General features: G+C 44.7%; 1 protein-coding gene across 1 annotated transcript in view; it reads right to left on the bottom strand.

Moving 5' to 3' along the window:
* NAAA (N-acylethanolamine acid amidase) overlaps positions 304-21,645 on the bottom strand; it is a 29,474-nt gene continuing 8,132 nt past the window's right edge. Inside the window, exons 4-11 of the mRNA XM_003129087.4 lie at positions 19,690-19,780; positions 15,630-15,706; positions 10,104-10,276; positions 9,392-9,454; positions 8,074-8,140; positions 6,808-6,836; positions 1,793-1,902; positions 304-1,189 (exon numbers count right to left, since the gene is read on the bottom strand). Of these exons, the coding sequence (XP_003129135.1) occupies positions 1,827-1,902; positions 6,808-6,836; positions 8,074-8,140; positions 9,392-9,454; positions 10,104-10,276; positions 15,630-15,706; positions 19,690-19,780 (576 nt within the window). The 3' untranslated portion in view covers positions 304-1,189; positions 1,793-1,826. The remainder of the gene's footprint in view (positions 1,190-1,792; positions 1,903-6,807; positions 6,837-8,073; positions 8,141-9,391; positions 9,455-10,103; positions 10,277-15,629; positions 15,707-19,689; positions 19,781-21,645) is intronic.

Here is a 21,645-nt window from a genome sequence, read left to right on the forward strand (position 1 = left end):
GCGAACGGGAGGACGATGCCCATTAGGAGAGCTAAGCTGTTTCAAATGTCTATGCATCTAAAAACAACCCTTAAGCCTACATCAAAAAACCTCACGTTAACTACCTGATAGGGTCCATGACTCCGGTTTTGTCCCTTTGGCAGATGGTTCCTCCTTCCTTGGCTTGGAGGACACACCACTGAGCGTATGATTAGAAATCTATCCTTTTATTACCCGGAGTAACTGCTGACACTATTGCTAAAGCGATAGCTGCCCAACAGCATCATAAGATTCAGACAACTACAGTAATAGAGCAGCCACTTGTTTTGCCAGCAAAAACAAGTTTATTTAGAAATAGCCACAGAAATTACAATTCAGGGTCGGTGAATTACTGCGGACCACAGGCAAATCCAGAAAACAAGGCAGAAGGCCTTGCTTTTACAGGGAAAAGTGAGGAATTGAGAGGGATTATAAAAACAAAGAGTTCATTGGAAGAAGCTGGGAGTCCGAAGTATGGGGGCTTTTCATTGGTTGGACAGCCACAGTCTGATTGGCTGGGCTGTTGTCAGACCGGGCGTTTTCTCCTTCCGGTTGGACGGCAGCGCTCACTGTGCAGTGCTGGCTGAGATGTGTGCATGTGCTCTTCCGGTTTGGGTAACTGATGATGCTTGGGGAAGAATCAGGGGTTGGGGGAGAGCTCCCCTTTAGGCCTGTCTCCGCTGCAGTTTTAACTGAGGTTTCTTCAATTAATTCCACAATTCCTTAGCTAAGGTGATCTCAGACGACAAGATATAAGGGATGACATCATCCTCCATAAACCAAGATGAAACCAGGTGAGCAGGAAGGACTCCAGCTGAGGTGTCGTTGCCTGCTCATTTGTTTATAAGCTGAAGTTTTATGACAACGTATGTTGCTATAGTTGAGGGTGAAAAGGGTTGAATAGAGCCAGAGGATACGGCTTGTCCTCCGAGACCAATTATCTCTGAGTTTTTCAAGCCAGGATGCAGAAGCTAAGAGAAGGTCAAGGCAAACCTTGAGGGAAGAATGTGAATCCAAGAGCCTGTTACCCACTTTCCAAAACAAGCTCCAAAGTCATCCTCCTGCCCCACTCTCCGAAGTTGGAAAGTTTAATGAGGAAGGAGCCTAAAATACAACCTTTGCACTTTATTTTCTAAAGTGCAGCTCTTCAAAAATTCCATTAAAAAATCATCTGTAAGGAAAAAAATAAATAAATGCACTTAATTTAAACATCCTCATAAGTGAATGACCATCAGGCTCAGCTTATAAACCCAGGAGATCTTTGCAATAGGAAAAGGTGTCCTGTCAGTAGGTGGCTGCTGAGAGGTTGGATTTTAGGGACAACAGAAAGGACTCTTGCTTTTTCCCTCACATCTTTCCTCTTACCTATGGACACACGGATGCCCACAATAAATTCTGAGAGTGTCCTTCGTCCTTTGGCATCTGTGTGATGCTGCAAAGGAGTGAGGCCTGCCCCACTCTTACTTTGGAGACACTTAAGCTTTCCCAGATGTTTGCCCCTCTGTCTAAGTGAAGGGGTGACGCTCTGCCCCGAGAGCAGGTTTTAATAAGGGGCAAAGGGCACTGGGCACCAGAGGATAACCTTTTATACAAACAATCCAAAACAAATACCTAATGGTGACATTAACCTGATGCAAATGACAACCAACCACCGAATGCCTGCCAGAAAATATCATGCGTGTATAAATGTTAAGGATGCTTCTATCTTCTAGGAGAAAGGTCAGCACGTGTTCACCCCCCATCCCCCTCACCAAAAGACCAGACTTGAGCAAACCTTTCACAGCATAGGTGAAGTCACTCTTCTGCTTTTAACCCAGGTTTCTGATCCTAGTCATATACTTGTCTGGGCTGGCAGCACTCATTACCGTAGTATAAATTGTGTAGCTGAAAATAATGAGAGGAATTTTAAATACACATTTTTCCCCCTTTGGCCATGCCTGAGGCATGCCAAAGTTCCCAGGCCAGGGATCAAACTCAAGCTACAACAGTTACCCGACTCACAGCAGTGACAACGCCAAGATCTTAACCACTAGGTCACCAGGGAACTTCAATATACATACCATTTTCTCTAATATTCCAAAGAGGGAAAAAATCCTAAGCCCTTCCCTAACACTTGGGACCTAAGACAGGAAGACAACTAGAGACCCACATATTTCAGAATATTTACAATTTAAAATTCAAGCAGCCACACAAAATGTTCTTTCCTATTTTGACAACACTGTGGAAGGCAAAGTTCAAATTTAAAATTCTCAGACTTGGGAATTCCCACTGAGGCTCAGAAGGTTATGAACCCGACTAGTATTCATGAGGATGTGGGTTCGATCCCTGGCTCCATTCAGTGGGTTAAGGATCTGGTGTTGCCATGAGATGTGTTTTGTAGACAGACAGCTGTACCTCGATTTGGCCCCTAGCCTGGGAACTTCCATATGCTGAAGGTACAGCCCTAAAAAGTGGAAAAAAAAAAAAAAATTCTCAGATGCCTCAGAGCTCCAGGGATTCACAGAGAGCTGGCCCTGACCTTCAGCCTTACTCTGCTTACCCCACAAGGGGCACAGATGGACCCTCGGCCTTCGCATCCAGGTTTCATGCATGACTCCCATCAAACAGCCCTCCCTTGGCCAGCCCCCAGGCATAGGATGTCCAGGACGGCTGTGCGCTGCCATTAGGAGAGCACCACCCGGAAGGGACCACACAGGCCCTGGGAAGGGCTTTGGTGCAGTTCAGGCTGAGAATTCTGGGGTCCTGGGCACCTGGGCCAGACTCTGTGTGAATTCTATCATGAGAGAGTCAGAGGAAGGCCAGGGTGGCGGCGGAGGGGGGTGTTGTCCCTAGAGCTCAGGGATCAGACAGGGGGCCTGCTTTCCTAGATCTGAGGATGAAAAGTACAATGTCACTTACTCAACCTTCTGTAGAGCAAGAGACCCAAATAACTTGTGCACACATGCACACACACTAGGTCCCCATCACTTCCTTATCTCCATTTTGCCCCGGGCCCCAGCTGGGATGCTTTCAAGGCATCGGGAGCAGGGTTGTTTAGGAACAGGTGCTGGCACCCCAGTTGAGTCATACACTGAGCTGAAGACAGCGCTTTGAGCACATGCAGAGCTGATCCAAGGAGAATAAAGGTTCCCTGAACAGGGGCTCATAATCCTATTCTCCATCGCTGTTTTAATATTTTCTCTGCTTACAGCCACAACAGAGGCTTGGGTTGTACACTCCGAGGGAGTGTAGTTTTGTAGCCCAGCACAAGGGGGCAGCATAGAGAAAACTCCTGTTATTTCTATTCACATATTGAAAAGCCTCAGTGGACAGCAATCATTATGTGGAAAGGGCCTGAGAGTCAGGGAGGTGGGTTAATTCTGGTTCAGTGATGATTATCATTTCAATGCACTTCCTCCTGGGTTTTCAATTATATAATAGAAAAAAAAAACGCTTTATGGTAAATTGAACATAATTTCTAACAATTCTATTTTGATAAAATCTTTTAGATGCCACTTAAACATTCATAGCCTTTAACTCAGTAATCCTATTTCTGGGAATTCAGCCAAAGAAAATAATACAAAAGTGGGAGACAGGGGAATGTACAAATATGTTTACTCCAGTTTTAACAGAGGAAAACTAACTATAGACTGTTTAACTCAATTATACTACATTCCATTGGCTATAATGCGGTTATCTAAAATTATTAGGGTTATTCACAGCATGGAAAATCCTTGATTAAAATAAGTATTAAAATTTTGGAGTTCCTGTCGTGGCTCAGTGGTTAACAAATGCAACTAGGAACCATCAGGTTGCGGGTTCGATCCCTGGCCTCACTCAGTGGGTTAAGGATCCGGCGTTGCTGTGAGCTGTGGTGTAGTTGCAGACGTGGCTCTGGCATAGGCCGGCGGCTACAGCTCTGATTAGACCCCTAGCCTGGGAACCTCCATGTGCCGTGGGAGCAGCTCTAGAAAACCAAAAAGACAAATAAGTATTAAAACTTTGATTATACTACTGATTTTTTAAAAGAAATATTCATCATTTATGTAACTAAAAAAAAACTGTAAAAACACAAAAATAAGTTTTTATCTATTTTTTAAATGAATATTGAAAGGGCAAATCTGTGTCCTATTGGAAGAGGTCAGTGGTGGGTTGGAGCAGATTCCAAGAGACTGGTGAGAGCCAATGGTTAAATATGCAGGAAGTTTATGAGCTAACTATAAGTTTGAAATAGGCCAGGCGTGGGCATTGACACCATGGAAGTCAATAAATGCTGCAAATCGGGAGAGTCTTTTGTTTTTTGTTCTCTCTGCCAGCCAAGTTCACTAGCACAGCACTGGGTATCATTTGTTAGCCAAATAGTTCATCTGTTAGAGTGGGAAAATACTAACTCATTTTTCTGTATTTGGCTGTTAAGACTATTACTTATGGAATTAACTTTTTAGCAATAATCTTATATGGCATATTTAAAGAAAAAAATTTTAAAGAGATATATTCCTCTTATGACGCAAAGTGAAAGAGTAATACTAGTTTTGAAAATGTTGTTTTATCTAAGGAATCTTTTTTTTTTTTTTTTTTTTTTTGGCCATTCTGTGTCATATGGAGTTTCCTGGCCAGGGATCAGATCTGAGCCGCAATTGCAACCTATGCTGCAGCTGGGGCTTAAAGCACCCAGACATATATACAGAAGTCATTCTAGAGGCTGTCAAGAAAACTACTATTTAACATTTGTATAAAAGAGGATCATTCCAAAGAAAAACATCAATTGGGTATTCGAAACTAAAGTCACTTATAAGTTTTTACCTGTAGTAGCATATTTCTTTTTTTAATTTAAAAAATACTTTTTAGGGGGTTCCATTGTGGCTCAGTGATTAACGATTCCAACTAGGAACCAGGAGGTTGCAAGTTCGATCCCTGGCCTCACTCAGTGGGTTAAGGATCCAGAGTTGCCATGAGCTGTGGTGTAGGTCTCAGATGCAGTTTGGATCTGATGTTGCTGTGGCTCTGGCGTAGGCCAGCAGCAACAGCTCCGATTAGACCCCTAGCTTGGGAACCTCCATATGCCGTGGGTGCGCTAAAAAGACAAAAAGATGGAAAAAAAAAAAAAAAACTTTTTAGTAGTTCCCGTCATGGCTCAGTTGTTAAGGAATCTGACTAGCATCCATGAGGACGCAGGTTCAATCCCTGGCCTTGCTCAGCAGGTTAAGGATCTGGCATTGCAGTGAGCTGTGGGGTAGGTCAGCAGCTACAGCTCTGATTTGACCCCTAGCCTGGGAACCTCCATATGCTGTGGGTGTGGCCCTAAAAAGTAAATAAATAATACTTTTATTTTATAATTTTATTGAACTAATTGTTTTTTATTTTTTTAAATAAATAATACTTTTATTTTATAATTTTATTGAACTAATTGGCTAGTTCTTGAAGAGTATCATTTTGATATTCTTGACTTGGAAAAAGAAGTGAGGAGGATGAGAAAGTAGGAAATGCTGGGGTTTGGGATTTACTGCAATAAAAGAAGGAGACAGACTCTCTACTGACCTGCCTCCTCTTTTACTTTAGCAAATTAAGCCCTCCCTCACTAAGCAAAAGCATCTTCCTAGTGAGCTGGTCTTGGGTGTGGACAAGGCCATCAGGCAACACCTTGATGGGGATGGGGCCATGAAGGTGGGCGTTGGCCTCTTCGGACTTGCTGTGGTGGTGACTGTGGACCTTCAGAGCTTCGGTATGAGTTTTCAGGGGCTGCATCGCAAGTTTAACTATGAGCTTCCTGTGGCAGGGGAGTCATGGCTCAGGGTTCACCTCAGAAAAGAAGGTGGGTAAAATCCCAGGCTGTATCCCTGAAGCCGTGCTACTAGCAAGGGCACAGACTAAAAGAGAAATATATATGTGTGTGTGTATATGCATACATATATATAGATACACACACACATATATATATTCATAAATAAATAATATTTTTTAAAAGAAATAAATATAGGGAGTTCCTGTCATGGCTCATGGTTAACGAATCTGACTAGGAACCATGAGGTTGTGCCTGGCCTTGCTCAGTGGGTTAAGGATCTGGCATTGCTGTGAGCTGTGGTGTAGGTCGTAGACGCAGCTTGGATCTGGTGTTGCTGTGGCTGTGGTGTAAGCCGGAGGCTACAGCTCTGTTTAGACCCCTAGCCTGGGAACTCCACGTGCCGCGGGTGCGGCCCTAGAAAAGACAGAAAGACAAAATAAAGAAATATATATATGTCACATCCATCGCATATGGAAGTTCCTGGGCCAGAGATCGAACCTGTGCCACAGCAGTGACAATGCCAGATCCTTTACTGCTAGGCCACCAGGGAACCCCCTAAAAGAGAAATATGAACTTAGGCATTGAATCATCTGTGAAAAGAGCACAGGGGCCGCAGAAACTCCCCAGGAAAATGAAAGAGAGCCAAAGGCGTCTGAAGTTGAGTTGTTACGGTGAAATTAAGGAGCTCACAAGCAGCGAAGGCTGTCCCCAGCCAGCGGATTTAGGATGGACATGTCACACCCTCCTCCTTCTGGATCACTCCATCCTCCTTACCTGTGTTTTGCCCCAGGGACTTCTCACCTGACTTAGGATACATCTGTCCATCTGCCCCTCCCTGCCTCCTCCCCATCCCCTGCCAGTAGAATACTAGGCCCAGGAGAGCAGAGACTGTTTTGTCACTGCTGTATCCACGGCACCTAGAAAGCCTGCCCTGTGGGAGCCCTCAGATCCCTGCTGAGCCAGAGCACCTGAGAGAGCCTACCATGCCGGGGGGAGGTATGAACAGACGTGCTTAACATATCACTTACTTGTTATAAACTGGAAACACTGATAAAACCTGCAGAGGAAAAATCATATTAAAAGACTATGATAAATTCATACATGAATATTCATAACCACTATTTACCATAACCAACACATGGAAACAATTGTTGTGTCCATCAATGGATGGATAAAGAAGATGTGTTGTATATATGTACACACACACCATGGAATACTACTCAGCCATAAAAAAGAACAAAACTTTGCCATTTGCAGGAACATGGATGGACTTGGAGGGCAATATGCTTAGTGAAATAAGTCAGACAGGAAAAGACAACTACTATATGATATCACTTCTATGTGGAATCTAAAATATAATACAAATGAATGGGTATAGCAAAACAGAAGCAGATTCATAGATATAGGGAAAAAAACTACTGGGGGAGAAGGAAGAGGGGAGGGGCAAATTAGGAGTATGGGATTAAGAGATACAAACTACTATGTGTAAAATAAGCTACAAGGATATATCGTACAGCACAGGAAAGATAGCCATTTATAATAACTATACATGGAATATAATCTTTATAAAATTGTGAATCACTGTTATAAACTTGAAACATATAATACTGTACATCAATTATACCTTGATGAAATAATAATAAAGACTAATAAAAGGGAGGAGAGAAAAAAAAAAAAGAGTTCTCATCATGGCACAGCGGAAACGAATCCGATAGGAACCATGAGGTTGCGAGTTCGAGCCCTGGCCTCGCTCAGTGGGTTAAGGTTCCAGTATTTCTGTGAGCTGTGGTGTGGGTCACAGATGTGGCTTGGATCTGGCGTGGCTGTGGCTGTGGTGTAGGCCAGCAACTGTAGCTCCAATTCAACCCCTAGCCTGGGAACCTCCATATGCTGCGGGTGTGGCCCTAAAAAGCCAAAGGGAAAAAAGAAAAAAAAGGGATGAGAAATACATGCAGAATATTTACAGGAAAGAAAATAACCACCTAACCTTGGGGTGACGGAGTCAGACTTTTGAATCCCTTTTTTTTTCTTTGAAATGAGTAAATATATGCTACAACTATGACTTAAAACAAACAAACAAACATGTAGGAAAAACAGGTGAAGATGGATCACTTAACCTACATAGTTACAGTTCAGAAAATGCCATCTGGCTTTTCTTTTAAATGTTTTCAATCAGGAAAAACTTTAACATTTTCATCTATCACATTTGATTTCAGGGGAGAAGTCTTTTTAAAATCACCGTTGACAAGGCACCAAATATCCCGGGTAAGACCTGGACACCATGACACAGTTACCTGGAAGAGCGTCTCCAGGGTGAGGTTGGCTTGGCCTGTGGCATTAAGGGCTTTGATGGCAGGTGTTCTGTATAGACAATGGTCAAAGGTCACTCGGCACTTCAGGAAAGCCTGAATCCCACCAGCTCTCATCTTAGGAGGCTCTGTGCAAGGCCTAGCCTCGTTCTCTCCCTTTCCCCAAAACAGATTCTAGCCCCAACGATGTTTCCTGCCTGGTCCCAGGCCCCCATGGTGGAATTAATTCAACAGCCTGGCCCAGTGGCCCCATCTGCTCAGGGAAGCCAGGATGGTGAAAATAGATGTTGTACCCAAATGTCCATTGACAGATGATTGGATTAGGAAGATGTGGTATATATACACAATGGAATACTACTGAGCCATAAAAAAGAATGACATAATGCCATTTGCAGCAACATGGATGGAACTAGAGACTCTCATACTGAGTGAAGTAAGTCAGAAAGAGAAATACAAATACCATATGATATCACTTATAACTGGAATCTAATATACAGCACAAATGAACATTTCCACAGAAAAGAAAATAAGAGACTTGGAGAACAGACTTGTGGCTGGCCAGGGGAAGAGGGAGGGAGTGGGAGGGATCGTGAGCTTGGGGTTAACGGATGCAAACTATTGCTCCTGGAACAGATTTACAATGAGATCCCGCTGTGTAGCACTGAGAACTACATCTAGATACTTACGTCGCAACACAACAATGGGAGGAAAAAGTATGTGTACATGTATGTGTAACTTGGTCCCCATGCTGTACAGCAGGAAAAAAAGAAAAAAGAAAATAGGTGTTGTGAACTGACTGCCACCAAACACCTGAGTCAGCAAGGCCAAGGAAAAATATATAACTACTTGCTCTTTGGGGACACACCAACTTATAAATTTTCAAAATTAGAAGGGAAATTAAAGCCCCCGAACAGTTTGTGTATTTAAGTGTGGGGAGGTATTTTCCTTCCAAAAAAGTCTTACATAGAAAACCATGAATCTGGTTCTATCCTTTCCTTTTACCGATGGGTGAACAGAGGCCCAAGAGGCCAGCTAGTGAGTCACGAGCAGAGCCAGTGGGGGACTCTTGAGCTCCTGACCCTGAGGCCAGAACCAGCTTTGTCCTCCCAACACCCAGTCAACTGCCCAGAAGCTCCTGGCCATGCTCGCCACCACAGTCTGCACTCTTTCATCCTGGCCAGGAGCCTGGGTACATTTTCTGGGAGGGGACAGCGCCTGCAGTCCGCTGCAGTTCCTCCTGTAAGAGGGGCGCACGCTCCCGACTACAGGAAAATGCTGCAAACAGAAGAGGGGTAGAGCCCACCTGCGGTCATCTTTCTTAGGCGCTGGCTTCCAGTGATCATAGTTTGTCTCAACTCGGAACCACCTGCAGCAGAGCACATCATCCAGTCTTAGCCAAGGTCATTTGGGACATAGCTAAAGTTTCTAAAAATAAAGCAGGGAGTTCCCATTGTGGCTCAGCAGTAATGAACCTGACTAGTATCCACGAGGATGCAGGTTCAATCCCTGGCCTCACTCAGAGGGTTAAGGATCCAGCGTTGCCATAAGCTGCAATGTAGTTCACAGAAGCTGCTCAGATCTGGTGTTGCTGTGGCTGTGGCGTAGGCCAGCAGTTGTAGCTCCGATGTGACCCCTAGCCTGGGAACTTCCATATGCTGCAGGTGCTGCCCTTAAACAGCAAAACAAACCAACCAAGCTTTAGTTTCAGCAATTTAAAAAAAGACAGGAGTTCCCGTCGTGGTGTGGTGGTTAATGAATCCGACTAGGAACTATGAGGTTGCTGGTTCGATCCCCGTGAGCTGTGGTGTAGGTCACAGACGCAACTCGGATCCTGAGTTGCTGTGGCTCTGTCGTAGGCTGACGGCTACAGCTCCGATTTGACTCCTAGCCTGGGAACCTCCATGTGCCGTGGGAGCGGCTCAAGAAAAGGCAGAAAGACCAAAAAAAGGAAAAAAAAAAAAAAAAGACAGACTCTTGATACAAAAAAAATGACCAGAGCCTCTCGTTCTACTCACGCTCCGTTTAAAGGATCTAGAGGCCAAATGTCCGCTGGGCCACGTCTGTTCCTTGTGATGACCACTCCCTCCCGGGGGGTCGTGCCACCAACGATGTAATAAACATCAGCAATAAGGGGCGTCTTGGCCAATTTGTAAACAGCAGCTTCGAAGCTTTCTGATTCACTCAGGGTCTGAACAAAAAGACAAACCTGCATGAGCATCGCCATGCGCGGCAGTCATCCACGCAACTGAAGGACACGGGGTCCAGAGCACGCTCTCCGGCTCTGCGAGGCCAAGGCTATCACCTTGAACGGCTCTGACCTCATTTTCTTGTCATCAGGGCTCCTGAGATGGAGGAAGCCTCAATGGAGAGCCGAGAGCACCAGGATTTTTCTCACCAGAGAGAACGTTGACATGTTCTCTCTGGTGAGAGATTCACCTCATCAAACACAGGCTGCATGATTTCAAGGCGAGTCACCCTCACAAAGGTCCCCCTGTGTTTCTGCACTCACACGTTCTTCAGCATCTATGTCATGAACACCTACTATGTGCTAGGCACTGTGCTGGTGTGGGGATAGAGCCGTGAATACGATGGACCCAGTGCTTGTGCTCCTCAAACGTCCAAGGATGAACGTCAACAGGCCATGGTGACAAATGTCCTGAGTGTCAACAGAGGAGAAGGGGATACTGTGCAAGTCACAGCAGGGGACCCATCCTTACCCAGGCCATTGAGGAGGCCTCCCAGGGAGGCGTCACGTGAGCTGAGGTCAGAGAGACAAACAGAATTTAGAGGAGTGAAAGCGCTGGCCGCGGGGTGGGGATGGAAGCAGGGAAGAGCCATAGCTCCATGCGAGAGATGGGCAAAGGGCCGGAGGTAAAGGGACAGCAGGCTACACCAGGGTGGGGTGCTGAGCTGGGCTCCACGAACACTTCCTCGGGTCTGCAGCACGGACAGTTAAGGGGTCACTTTCCAAATCTTCATTTCCCACGTGTACTCCTTCCCCGAGCTGCTTTGCTCAAGCATGTCCTGGGTAGAGGGCCCCCCTCCCACCTGTACCTTCGCCAACACTCTTCCACCCACTTTGTGGAAGTACAGCCATCCTGCTCACTCCTCCTGAGTGATGGCGGGGCACGCTGCCAAGGGTGGGGAGAGGCTCCAACAAAAGGATGATTTAAAACGCTGGTGTCTGCAAAAGTGCCACCATTCAATGCCATAAACCATTAACCATGGCAAGCTATGCGGCATTTCCCCTGCCTTACACCTACTGCCGTCAGGCTAGGGTAGTTAGACTTGGGTTGGTTTGTTCTGAGCTCAGCCACATTCTAGGAGAGGCACTAGGAGGGGATGGAATATGTTTTGGATTATGTCACCTGTAACATCCCCCACCTACTGTCAAAGAATCCATCACGTCTAACAGAATTCTATGAGAACAAAACAAAAGAATATCATAAGAAATACCGAAGGCAGTGGTGACTGATTTCATTCACCCAAGTGGCACACTCAGGGGAAGACAGGTACTTTATCTAGCTCAGGGAACGGGGGAAACAGGCAGGGACTGCTAATGGGCACAGGGTTTCTCTTTAGAGGAATGAAGATATTCTAAAACTGATTGTAGTGATGGTTGCACAACTCTGCAAATATACTAAAAGCCTGTGAGCTATATACTTCTTTTTTTTTTTTTTTTTTAAGCCACAGCCTCGGCATATGGAAGTTCCCAGGCTATGGGCCGAATCAGAGCTGCAGCTACCGGCCTACACCACAGCCACAGCCACTACAGATCCGAGCCGAGTATGCGACTCACACCACAGCTCATGGCAATGCTGGATCCTTAACCCACTGAGCGAGGCCAGGGATCGAACCTGCATCCTCATGGATACTAGTCAGGTTCTCAACCCGCAGCACCACAACAGGAACTCCGAGTAGTATACTTTAAATAGAGGAATGTTATGGCATTTCCTCATTAAATATACATCTACCTTATATCCAACAAGTCCACTCTTAAGTACTTACCCAACTGAAATGGTACATGTTTACAAAAAGACTTGTACAAGAATTTCTATGCAGCCTTATTTTTAATAGCCATAAACTAGAAACAATCCAAATGTCTATCAATAAGAAATTGGATAAATTGTGGCATACTCATACAACTGAATCTTCTTCAATAATAAAAAGGATTGAGCTAGGGATACAAACAGCATAGATGAATCTGAAACACATTACATTCCGTGAAAGACAGAGTCCATAGGCTATGATTTCATGTACATGAATTCTAGAAAAGCAAAACTTTCTGTGGTGATAGAAGTCAAAGAGGGGGTTCCTGGGGGGAGGGTGGGGTATCAGAGGAGGCTGGAAATTGATTAAAAATGAGCACGAGGGAAATTTCCAAGGACCTTTGGAAATGTTCTGGATCTTAGTTTGTTGGTGGTTCCATGGATGGATAAATGGGTGTGTACAACTGCCAAAACACACTGAACTAAACCCTTAGTATCTGTGCTTTTCACTGTATGTAAAATGTATCTAAGATTTTTAAAAATCATTTTGAGAAGAGGGAGGGGGAGGGGCAGTATAGGGGCAGGGAAGTAAGAGGAACAAACTACTTTGGTATCAAATCAGCTATAAGGGCATTTTATATAATAGGGAACACAGCCAATATTTTATAATAACTCCAAAGGAAGTATAACCTTTAAAAATTATGAATCACTATATTGTACACATCTAACATATAATATTGTACAGCAACTAAAAATTGATAGTTTAACCTAAAAAAAAAATCCCAACATCTCCTTTAGGTGTCCTCTTGAGAAATCTCTACACAACCTGCCAAATGCATTCTCCTGGTTGAGTTATCTTCTTCCAGTTGAAAATTGGTACTCACACGCTAGTAGCTAAACACATGAACTTTTTTTCAGTCTTATTTATATAACTCTCCTTTAAAAAAATCATTTTGGTGTTTAGATTCCACGGGGTAGATTTAAATTACAGTTTTATTCTTCAATGTCAACATGTATGATACACTAGATTATTTTTTGCAGCCTTTTAACCTTATGATGAAACATTTTAGAAGTCATCTTAAAAATGTGTGAAGGGGAGGAGTTCCCCTCGTGGCACAGTGGTTAACAAATCCAACTAGGAACCATGAGGTTTCGGGTTCAATCCCTGCCCTTGCTCAGTGGGTTGGAGATCCGGCGTTGCCGTTAGCTGTGGTGTAGGTTGCAGATGCAGCTCGGATCCCGCGTTGCTGTGGCTCTGGAGTAGGCTGGTGGCTACAGCTCCGATTGGACCCCTGGCCTGGGAACTCCATATGCCACGAGAGTGGCCCAATAAATGGCAAAAAAGACAAAAAAAAAAAAAAAAAAAAAAGTGTGTGAAGGGGAGTCCCCATTGTTGCTCAGTGGTCATGAACCCGACTAGTATCCATGAAGATGTGGGTTTGATCCCTGGCCTTGCTAAGTGGGTTAAGGGTCCCGCATTGCCGTGAGCTGTGGTGTAGCTCAAAGACTCAGCTCAGATCCTGTGTGGCTGGGGCTGGGGCACAGGCCAGCAGCTGTAGCTCCAATTCGACCCCTAGCCTGGGAACCTCCACATGCCATGAGTACAGTGCTAAAAAGAAAAAAGTGTGAAGGAGGCAGTTTGTTGCCATCTTTAGGAGTATTCAAGTAAAGAGTTTAGGAGAGTTTCAAGCCCAGAGTGGACTGATCATTTGGAACAGGACAAGGAAGGGCTAAAATGGCTAAAGCTGAGCTGGGCCAGATCCTTGCACCAGAGATGTGCTCCTGAAAATCTGCTTTCTATGGTCAGACTGCAATTTACATGCGGTCTGGAACTCTGCTAACAGGTCATGGAAAGCTGAAGTTCCTTTGGTTGCACAAGGAGCTACTTTCTCATGCATTTGTTTTGCTAATTCAGATACCTGCAAACAGAGATTAAGATTTTTGCTACAACTGGTTTCTACTCTATAGCACAGGGAATTATATTCAACACCTGTGATAAAACATAATGGAAAAAACATATATAAAAAAGAATGTATATATATATATATTTATACATATATGTGTATAACTGAATCACTTTGCAGTTCAGCAGAAATTAACACAACATTGTAAATCAACTCTACTATGATTAAAAAACAAGATATTTGCAATGAAGATTTTGAAAGGAGGGCACATCTATATATCTGCAGAAATGCCCATTATGTCTTATCTCAATCAGATACTGGGGGAAACTCTAGCCTGTGACAAAGATTCTCTCTTTGACCAACCTCTAGCCAGGCTCCTCGGAGCTCTCTCCTCAATCCTGTCTTAACGCAAGCCTATAAAGACTTGGACAAAACTCTCAGAGCTTCTAACAGCTCAAGGTCGCCTCCCTAAGATGATCCTAATCCCTTTACAGCACCTGCCTGGAAAGACTCACGGCTTTCCCAAAGGACTTACAGCTGCCAGGTAAAAACTGGCACTTGCCATCTGCCTCTATAAGGATTAAATCATGAGCTGCTGTAGCCGCTGACCTTCGACGCCCCCTGAAAGGAGCTCAGGGTGAAGACCCGGATGGAGGCACTCTATGCTCTGGGAAAACTGGCAGAACAGGCCTTGAGAGAGTTAGATCTTTTCGGGATAAGATTTTATGAGCCCCATTCTTGCATATCCTTGTATCTCAAAAAGCGCTAACATCCTTCATGGTGACAACCCCTCCTTGTGACCAGCAGTAACCTTCATGACACCAGCAGTGACCTTCTGAAAAAACCTGTGCTTGATGACAGGGACCTCCTTCACCCAAATCACATGGACACTGACCTTCCCCACCTCTTCGGAGCAGTTCCTCGGAGCGATAGCTCCGTCCTGGGCTATCGCCTCCTTTTGCCCCAAACACAACTTACAGCTACTGCAACCTGCATTTTTGTTGTTCAGTCAACACAGCTAGGACCTGAAGCGAGGGCCCCAGTGTCCCGGTCTCTGCGGGCAGGCAAGGCTAGCTGACCTCATGTGGACCACTCCTCCTTTCTACTGTTTCTAATTGTCACCTCTCTGACTCCACGGTGCTCCCTTCACCCCCACCCCATCCCTTCATCCTCTCTCTCTCTCTTTTTTTTTTTTTTTTTTTTTTTTTTTTGTCTTTTTGCCTTTTCGAGGGCCGCTCCAGTAGCATATGGAGGTTCCCAGGCTAGGGATCTAATCAGAGCTATAGCCACCGGTCTACATCATAGCCACAGCAATGTGGGATCTGAGCCACATCTGCAACCTACACCACAGCTCACAGCAATGCCAGATCCTTAACCCACTGGGCAAGGCCAGGGATTGAACCTGGAACCTCATGGTTCCTAGTTGGATTTGTTAACCACTGAGCCACGATGGGAACTCCCCCCCTATTCTCCTTTAAAACATCCAGTCACCTCTGGACAAATCAAAGTTGAGTCCCATTCACGCTGGAAATTTTCCCCTATTGCGAGATTATACTACTGATAAAAAATCTGTCCTTACAACTTTAACTAGTGTTCCGCTTTATCTGTGACATTCAGGTGGGATGGGCCCGACAGTAAACATACTCACGGTGCGGATAAGCCAGCTGATTGGTGAGTGTCTCTGAAAAAGGGCAGCAATGACGTTCTCCCACCACCAGCCTTTATCTGCCGAGTTGAGGATGGAACAGTGAGTATCGGCCCCAAATGCTGCCCCAGAACCGCACCCACCGCATAAGGAAGTTCCCAGGCTAGGGGTCGAATCAGAGCTTTATCTGCCGGCCTATACCACAGCCACAGCAACACCAGATCCAAGCCACATCTGCGACCTATACCACAGCTCACAGCAGCGCTGCATCCTTAACCCACTGAGCGAGGCCAGAGATCGATCCTGCAACCTCATGGATACTAGTTGGGTTCGTTACCACTGAGCCACAACAGGAACTTCAAGGACACTTCTTAAAATTCTTTAAATCGTCTTTCTTCCCCATAGTACAAGGTGATGGAGGAGAAAGGGTGATGGATGAAGAGTTATTTTAGTAGCATCCAGTTTTTAAGGCTGAAGCCCAAATTTCATGGCAACACATAAACATGTGTCTGCATATGTGTGAGTGTACATATATGTATATATACTTCATGTGTGTATACATATTCTATATAGATAAATACAATCTTTTACCTGGAAAAGCAATTATGTTGAAGGCAATCATTCTACTTATTACTTCAGGCAAGATAAAATTATGGAGCTATCAAAAGAAGTGATACTTCTCAGTAATAGTAAGTATTAGGAAGACTCTGGAACACGTGTATCTCTCAGAACTTTAAGTATGATTTGGACTCTTTTTTTTTTTTTTTTAGGGCTATGCCCAAAGCATGTGGACGTTCCCAGGATAGGGATCAAATCAGAGCTGCAGCTGCCGGCCTATGCCACATGCTCAACCCACTGAGTGAGGCCAGGGATTGAACCCATATCCTCACAGACGCTATGTGGGGTTCTGAACCCACTGAGCCACAACAGGAATGCCTCATGGTTTGGTTTTTTGGTTTTTAAATGCTTTTCAACATCTTTAAAATTATATATTGGGGATATTTTATTTCCTAAGAAAACATGTCATTCAAGAAACACGCAGTGAACATCTATGATAGTATCCAGACGGGGTCCAGACCCTTGGAATTTAACCATCCACAGAAGAAATTACTGCACCATTAAATAAACAAGGTTTCGATAACTGTAATAAAGATAGTAAAGCAATAACATAATCATGAGTGGAGAGAGAGGACACCGTTCCAGGGGCATGTAAGGACAGCCTGAGCTGTGGACACCTAGCTAAGGTGCACAGAGCACTGCAGATAGATGGTGTGCGTAGCAGGGCCCTAAGCCTCAGCAGATGTCCAGGAAAAATGCTAGTGAGGGGCAGGCAGAGAGAGGGAGGAGGAGAGGCAGGAAAGGAGGTGCAGGAGTTGAGGGCGTGTAGAGTTTGGAGGTCGGAGTCAGGACTCTGGATTTGCTGTGTCAAATGGACAGTCCCGGGAGGTTTTCAGCAGGGGACCGATGGGCTCGGGCAGCTGGGGGGTGAAGGAGGTGTCCAGAAAGGTGAGAACAGGGGCAGGGAGACCAGATGAAGAGCTTTGCGGCAACTCAGGTGTGATGGCAGCCAGCCTGGCGGTGGAGGTAGAGAAGGACCGGGAGAGCCTTGTCTTGGCGGCAGAGCTGATGAAACTAAGGGACTGCGGGTAGCCAAAGAGGTCTGGTAACAACTGGTTGAGGAGAAGCACCACTTCCTGAGACATGGAAAATCAGGAGAAGAGCAAATATGGGTAGAGGAGGCATAAGGACAAGAAAAGGGGAAAAGAACACAGCAAGAGATTTGCATAAACCTGTTAAGTTTGAGATGTGTGGGAGACATCCGAGCGGTGAGGCTGAGGAGGCAGCTGGATACTTCATCCTGGGGTTCAGAAAAGGTCCAGCCGCAGGATGTGACAAGAACAACAAAGGCTTCTATGGGCCTCACTCTGTGCCAGGTGTTGCCCTGAGGACCTTATGTACATGCACTCATTTCATCCTGGTGGCAGCTATTATCCTGTTTTCCAGATGAGGAAACTGAAGCACAGGGAGGTTAAGCACTTTGGTCGTGATCACCGGCTAGCAAGTGACAGCACCAACGTGTGACCCTAGGCAGGCTGGCTCTGGAGTCTGTGACCTTGCCCACAGGTGGTTAAGCCTCCTACACCCACAATATCTGTTAGTTTTCCTCACTCCCTGATTCTTATTCCTGTCCTCAAGGCACTGCTGGCCTTCTTCCTAAGATCCAGAAACTTAACTGAAGATCTTATCTATGAACCAAGAGATGTTATCTAATCGTTCAGGCATTTTAACTCAGTCTTGGCTGACTGAAGGCTAAACTGGTTTTCATTAGAATAAGGTTTAAAAAAGTTCTTTTGAAAGCAATCTGTCAGTGTTTGATTAAACGCGTATGTTATAAAATTAACTCATTTCTAAACTGCTGGTATCTGAGTTCTAATTGGTTAAATAATTTGAGTCACAAAATGATGGAAATAATTTTTAATAAATATGTACAATAATATATTATAAATATATATTATATATAATATATAAATATCTATAATATATATATTAATAAATACATGCATGTTTAGTCATTCTGTGCAAAACCTCAGTAGCTGTCATGCTGTGGCCTGGGTACCACTGGTGGAGAACCAGTCTCACTCATAGCTGATATTTGAGAAAATGTGGAAGAAACACATGAGGAGTTCCCGTTGTGGCTCAGTGGTTAACAAATCCGACTAGGAACCATGAGGTTGCGGGTTTGATTCCTGGCCTCGTTCAGTGGGTTAAGGATCCGGCGTTGCCGTGAGCTGTGGTGTAAGTCATAGACTTGGCTTAGATCCTGTGTTGCTGTGGCTGTGCCGTAGGCTGGCAGCTACAGCTCCGATTAGACCCCTAGCCTGGGAACTTCCACATGCCACAGGTGAGGCCCTAGAAAACATATATTTTTAAAAAAATGCATGAGAATAAAGAAGTGACCACTGTGACATGGATACCTGCTCAACCAGTGTCTTCCTGGTCAAGGCTATGTGCAGAGATAAGCGTAAGAAAAGGAAACAAGTTGACCAGGGGATCATCAGATGACCAACACTACACTATAAAGAGACTCCGTATACATATCTTTCTCCTTCATTCAGCTGCAAATTTCTGAGGCCAGAACTGGTTTATCTCTGGGTTCCCCACACACTGGAGAACTGAGCAGTGTCCCCTGGGATTTTTTTTGGGGGGGGAGGGGTATTGTACAAGACAGCCCCTGGGCAGAGACCCAGGAGATCCCATTGAGACCCACCTCCCCCATCTACTTGCTGCTTCTGCATCTCCCAGCCTCCATCTCCTCTTTTCATAATCAGTGTGGTTAATAACATCAGCCCAGACAACCCGGTAGGACTAGGACTGTTGTGTTGTGAGGGTCTAATGAGAAAACTTACGAATAAGTGTGCAGAAAACTCAAGGGCTTTACAGCTCTTGCTTGTATAAGACCATCCTCTGATTTCTGCAAGAGCTTCCAGACGGTATTCTGCTTCCATCTCATCCCAATACCATCTAGTATCTACAGAGCAGCCATAATGCTAGTTAAGAATATACCGGTGAATCCCTTCTGCCCGCTGCCTGGCCTATAACCTTCCCGTAGTCTCAGTTTGGCTTAAAACCCCAGCTGCTCCTCATGACTCTGCAGCATGGCCTTGGCCCCCCGCTTCATCTCTAAGGTCACCCCCCACCCCCTACTCTATGCTGTGAGCACACCACGGGCTTTTGTTTCTGGCCACCTCCAGGAATTGTCTTGCCCCAGCTTCTGCAGACCTGGATCGCGGGAGCCGGGCCTTCCCAGAACCTGTGCCTTTGGCAACCGCTCCAATCCCTCCTTCGTTCTCTAGCACATCTGCCTGTTTGACTTGCCTGGCAGCCCTTGTCACTGCCTGGAACCATCTTCACCGCTACCATGCACACTGTCCCCCCCAACCCCCACAGAGAAGCACGCAGGGATAAGTGTGGCGCTGAATGTTCTAGCAGGTGAGTGAAGAAGTATTTGGATGAAACCCAGCAGGGACACGGCTGAAAATGCTTGGGAGTGTATCTGGATTACCTCGTTCGTCGCCAGAAACCGTGAACTTGTGTGGACTCTGACCAGTCCATAAGCCTACATAGCCAACGAAAGTGGTTCCTGTGTACGCAATCTGAAATCAAGAGGGAAAAAAACATGTCATCATTCCAACTGAATGTACAGTGAATCAGCTGTTTTGTCCCACAGCTTCACTGGTATTTTTTTTTTCCTCTAAGTTCCAACATAAAAGAATAAAAACTCTGAAATAGCCTTCTGAAAGTTTAACCTGGGGGCATCTGTGGATAGTCATCAGTGGATCTAGGACCCCGGATGGGTGAAAAATGGGGCATCTTTATTTTCACTAACCTCTAACTGAAATGTCACTCCCTCCATGATGAAGGCATGCCAGGACTCATGTGTCACGGCAGTGCCTGGGATTCTGTCACCAGGAGAAAGCACGGATGTTTTTACATTCATGATGGCATCCTACCTGTCTTAATAGGATGTACATACACAGCCGGAAACAGCATTCATACCTATCGCTACGCTGAGTTTATGGTAGTGATTAGACCTGTTGCTAAATTTTACCAGTTAGTGTGTTAAGAAAAAGTATATTGAGGAGTTCCCAACATGGCTCAGCACTAATGAACCCGACTAGTATCCATGAAGATGCAAGTGTGATCCCTGGCCGGATGAGTGGGTCAAGGGTCCGGTGTTGCCACAGGCAGTGGTGTAGATCACAGACGTGGCTCAGATCCCGCATGGCTGTGGTGTAGGCCAGCAGCTACAGCTCCAATGTGACCCCTGGCCTGGGAACCGCCATATGTTGTGGGTACTGCCCTAAAAAGACAAAATAAAAAATAAAATAAAAAAGAAAAATGTATGTTTAACAAAGGGGACAGGTAGTGGGGGAGGGATGGACTGGGGAGTCTGGGATTGGCCTATGCACACAGGCATATGGAATGATTGGCCAAAGGGGACCTGCTGTATAGCACACAGAACTTTACCCAATATTTTGTGGGAAAAGAATCTGAAAGAGATTGAATATATGTACATGTAAAACTGAATCGCTTTGTTGTACAACAGAAATTATCACAATCTGTAAATCAACTATATTTAATAAAGCTTTAAAAAATGAAAAAACTTCCACTGTCTTGGTTATAAGGGATAAATATCATGTATCTTACAAGCTGAAGGGGGTTCCAGTAAGACTGGTTACAGTACAAATCAAACTTAAATTTTAAATATAAATTCTTTTACACACATCTTTCGTTTAATTCTCGTGATATTCCATGACTTATAGAGGTCACTTCCACTTTAAATTAAGGAAATGAGCTCCAATGACTGCAAGATCCCACTCTATCCTTGGTGAGAAAAATCTATCAATTACTTCAGACACCAGATTTCATTTTTCAAAGAGGCACTTAGGAGTGTCCAGCTCATGTGGTTCAATCAAGATAAACTAAAATTTTTATATTTTGAGAAATGAATGGGCATAAGGTTATTTTTTCCTAGAAAACTGAATTTCAAGTTAGAAGTAAGTGAGAAGTTACTATCTTGGTAGTGAAATAACTTTACAGTCCAAGGGGAAAATGCAGGGGCCTTAATTTTATGAATGACCTCTTCCCTGAGACTCACTAAGAGCCTTTCATGAATTCTCTCCATTTCCATTCACAGCAGGAAAATAGGGCTAAGTCTACCTCATACTAAAGCCCTTACAAAATGTAACAATGGGGGGCGGGGAGTAATCATGTGGTCACTCCATCCACGTGATACGCTGATCCTGGCACAGGTGTCACCTTTGACGAGCTCAGCAAATTAAAGTTATGAAAATCAAAGTCACTTGTCGGTTCCAAGACATCTTGTAATATGGAATAATCAGATATAATTTCTAAGACATTGTACCTTGTAGCTCTGAAAAAAATTATATTTCTAAATGTCTATGCTTTCCAATTGCATGTGCCAGGTCATTTAACATAAACATTAACTGTACGCCTT

This window comes from Sus scrofa, chromosome 8 (assembly GCF_000003025.6).
Source record: "Sus scrofa isolate TJ Tabasco breed Duroc chromosome 8, Sscrofa11.1, whole genome shotgun sequence".
In the NCBI taxonomy this organism is placed as follows: domain Eukaryota; kingdom Metazoa; phylum Chordata; class Mammalia; order Artiodactyla; family Suidae; genus Sus; species Sus scrofa.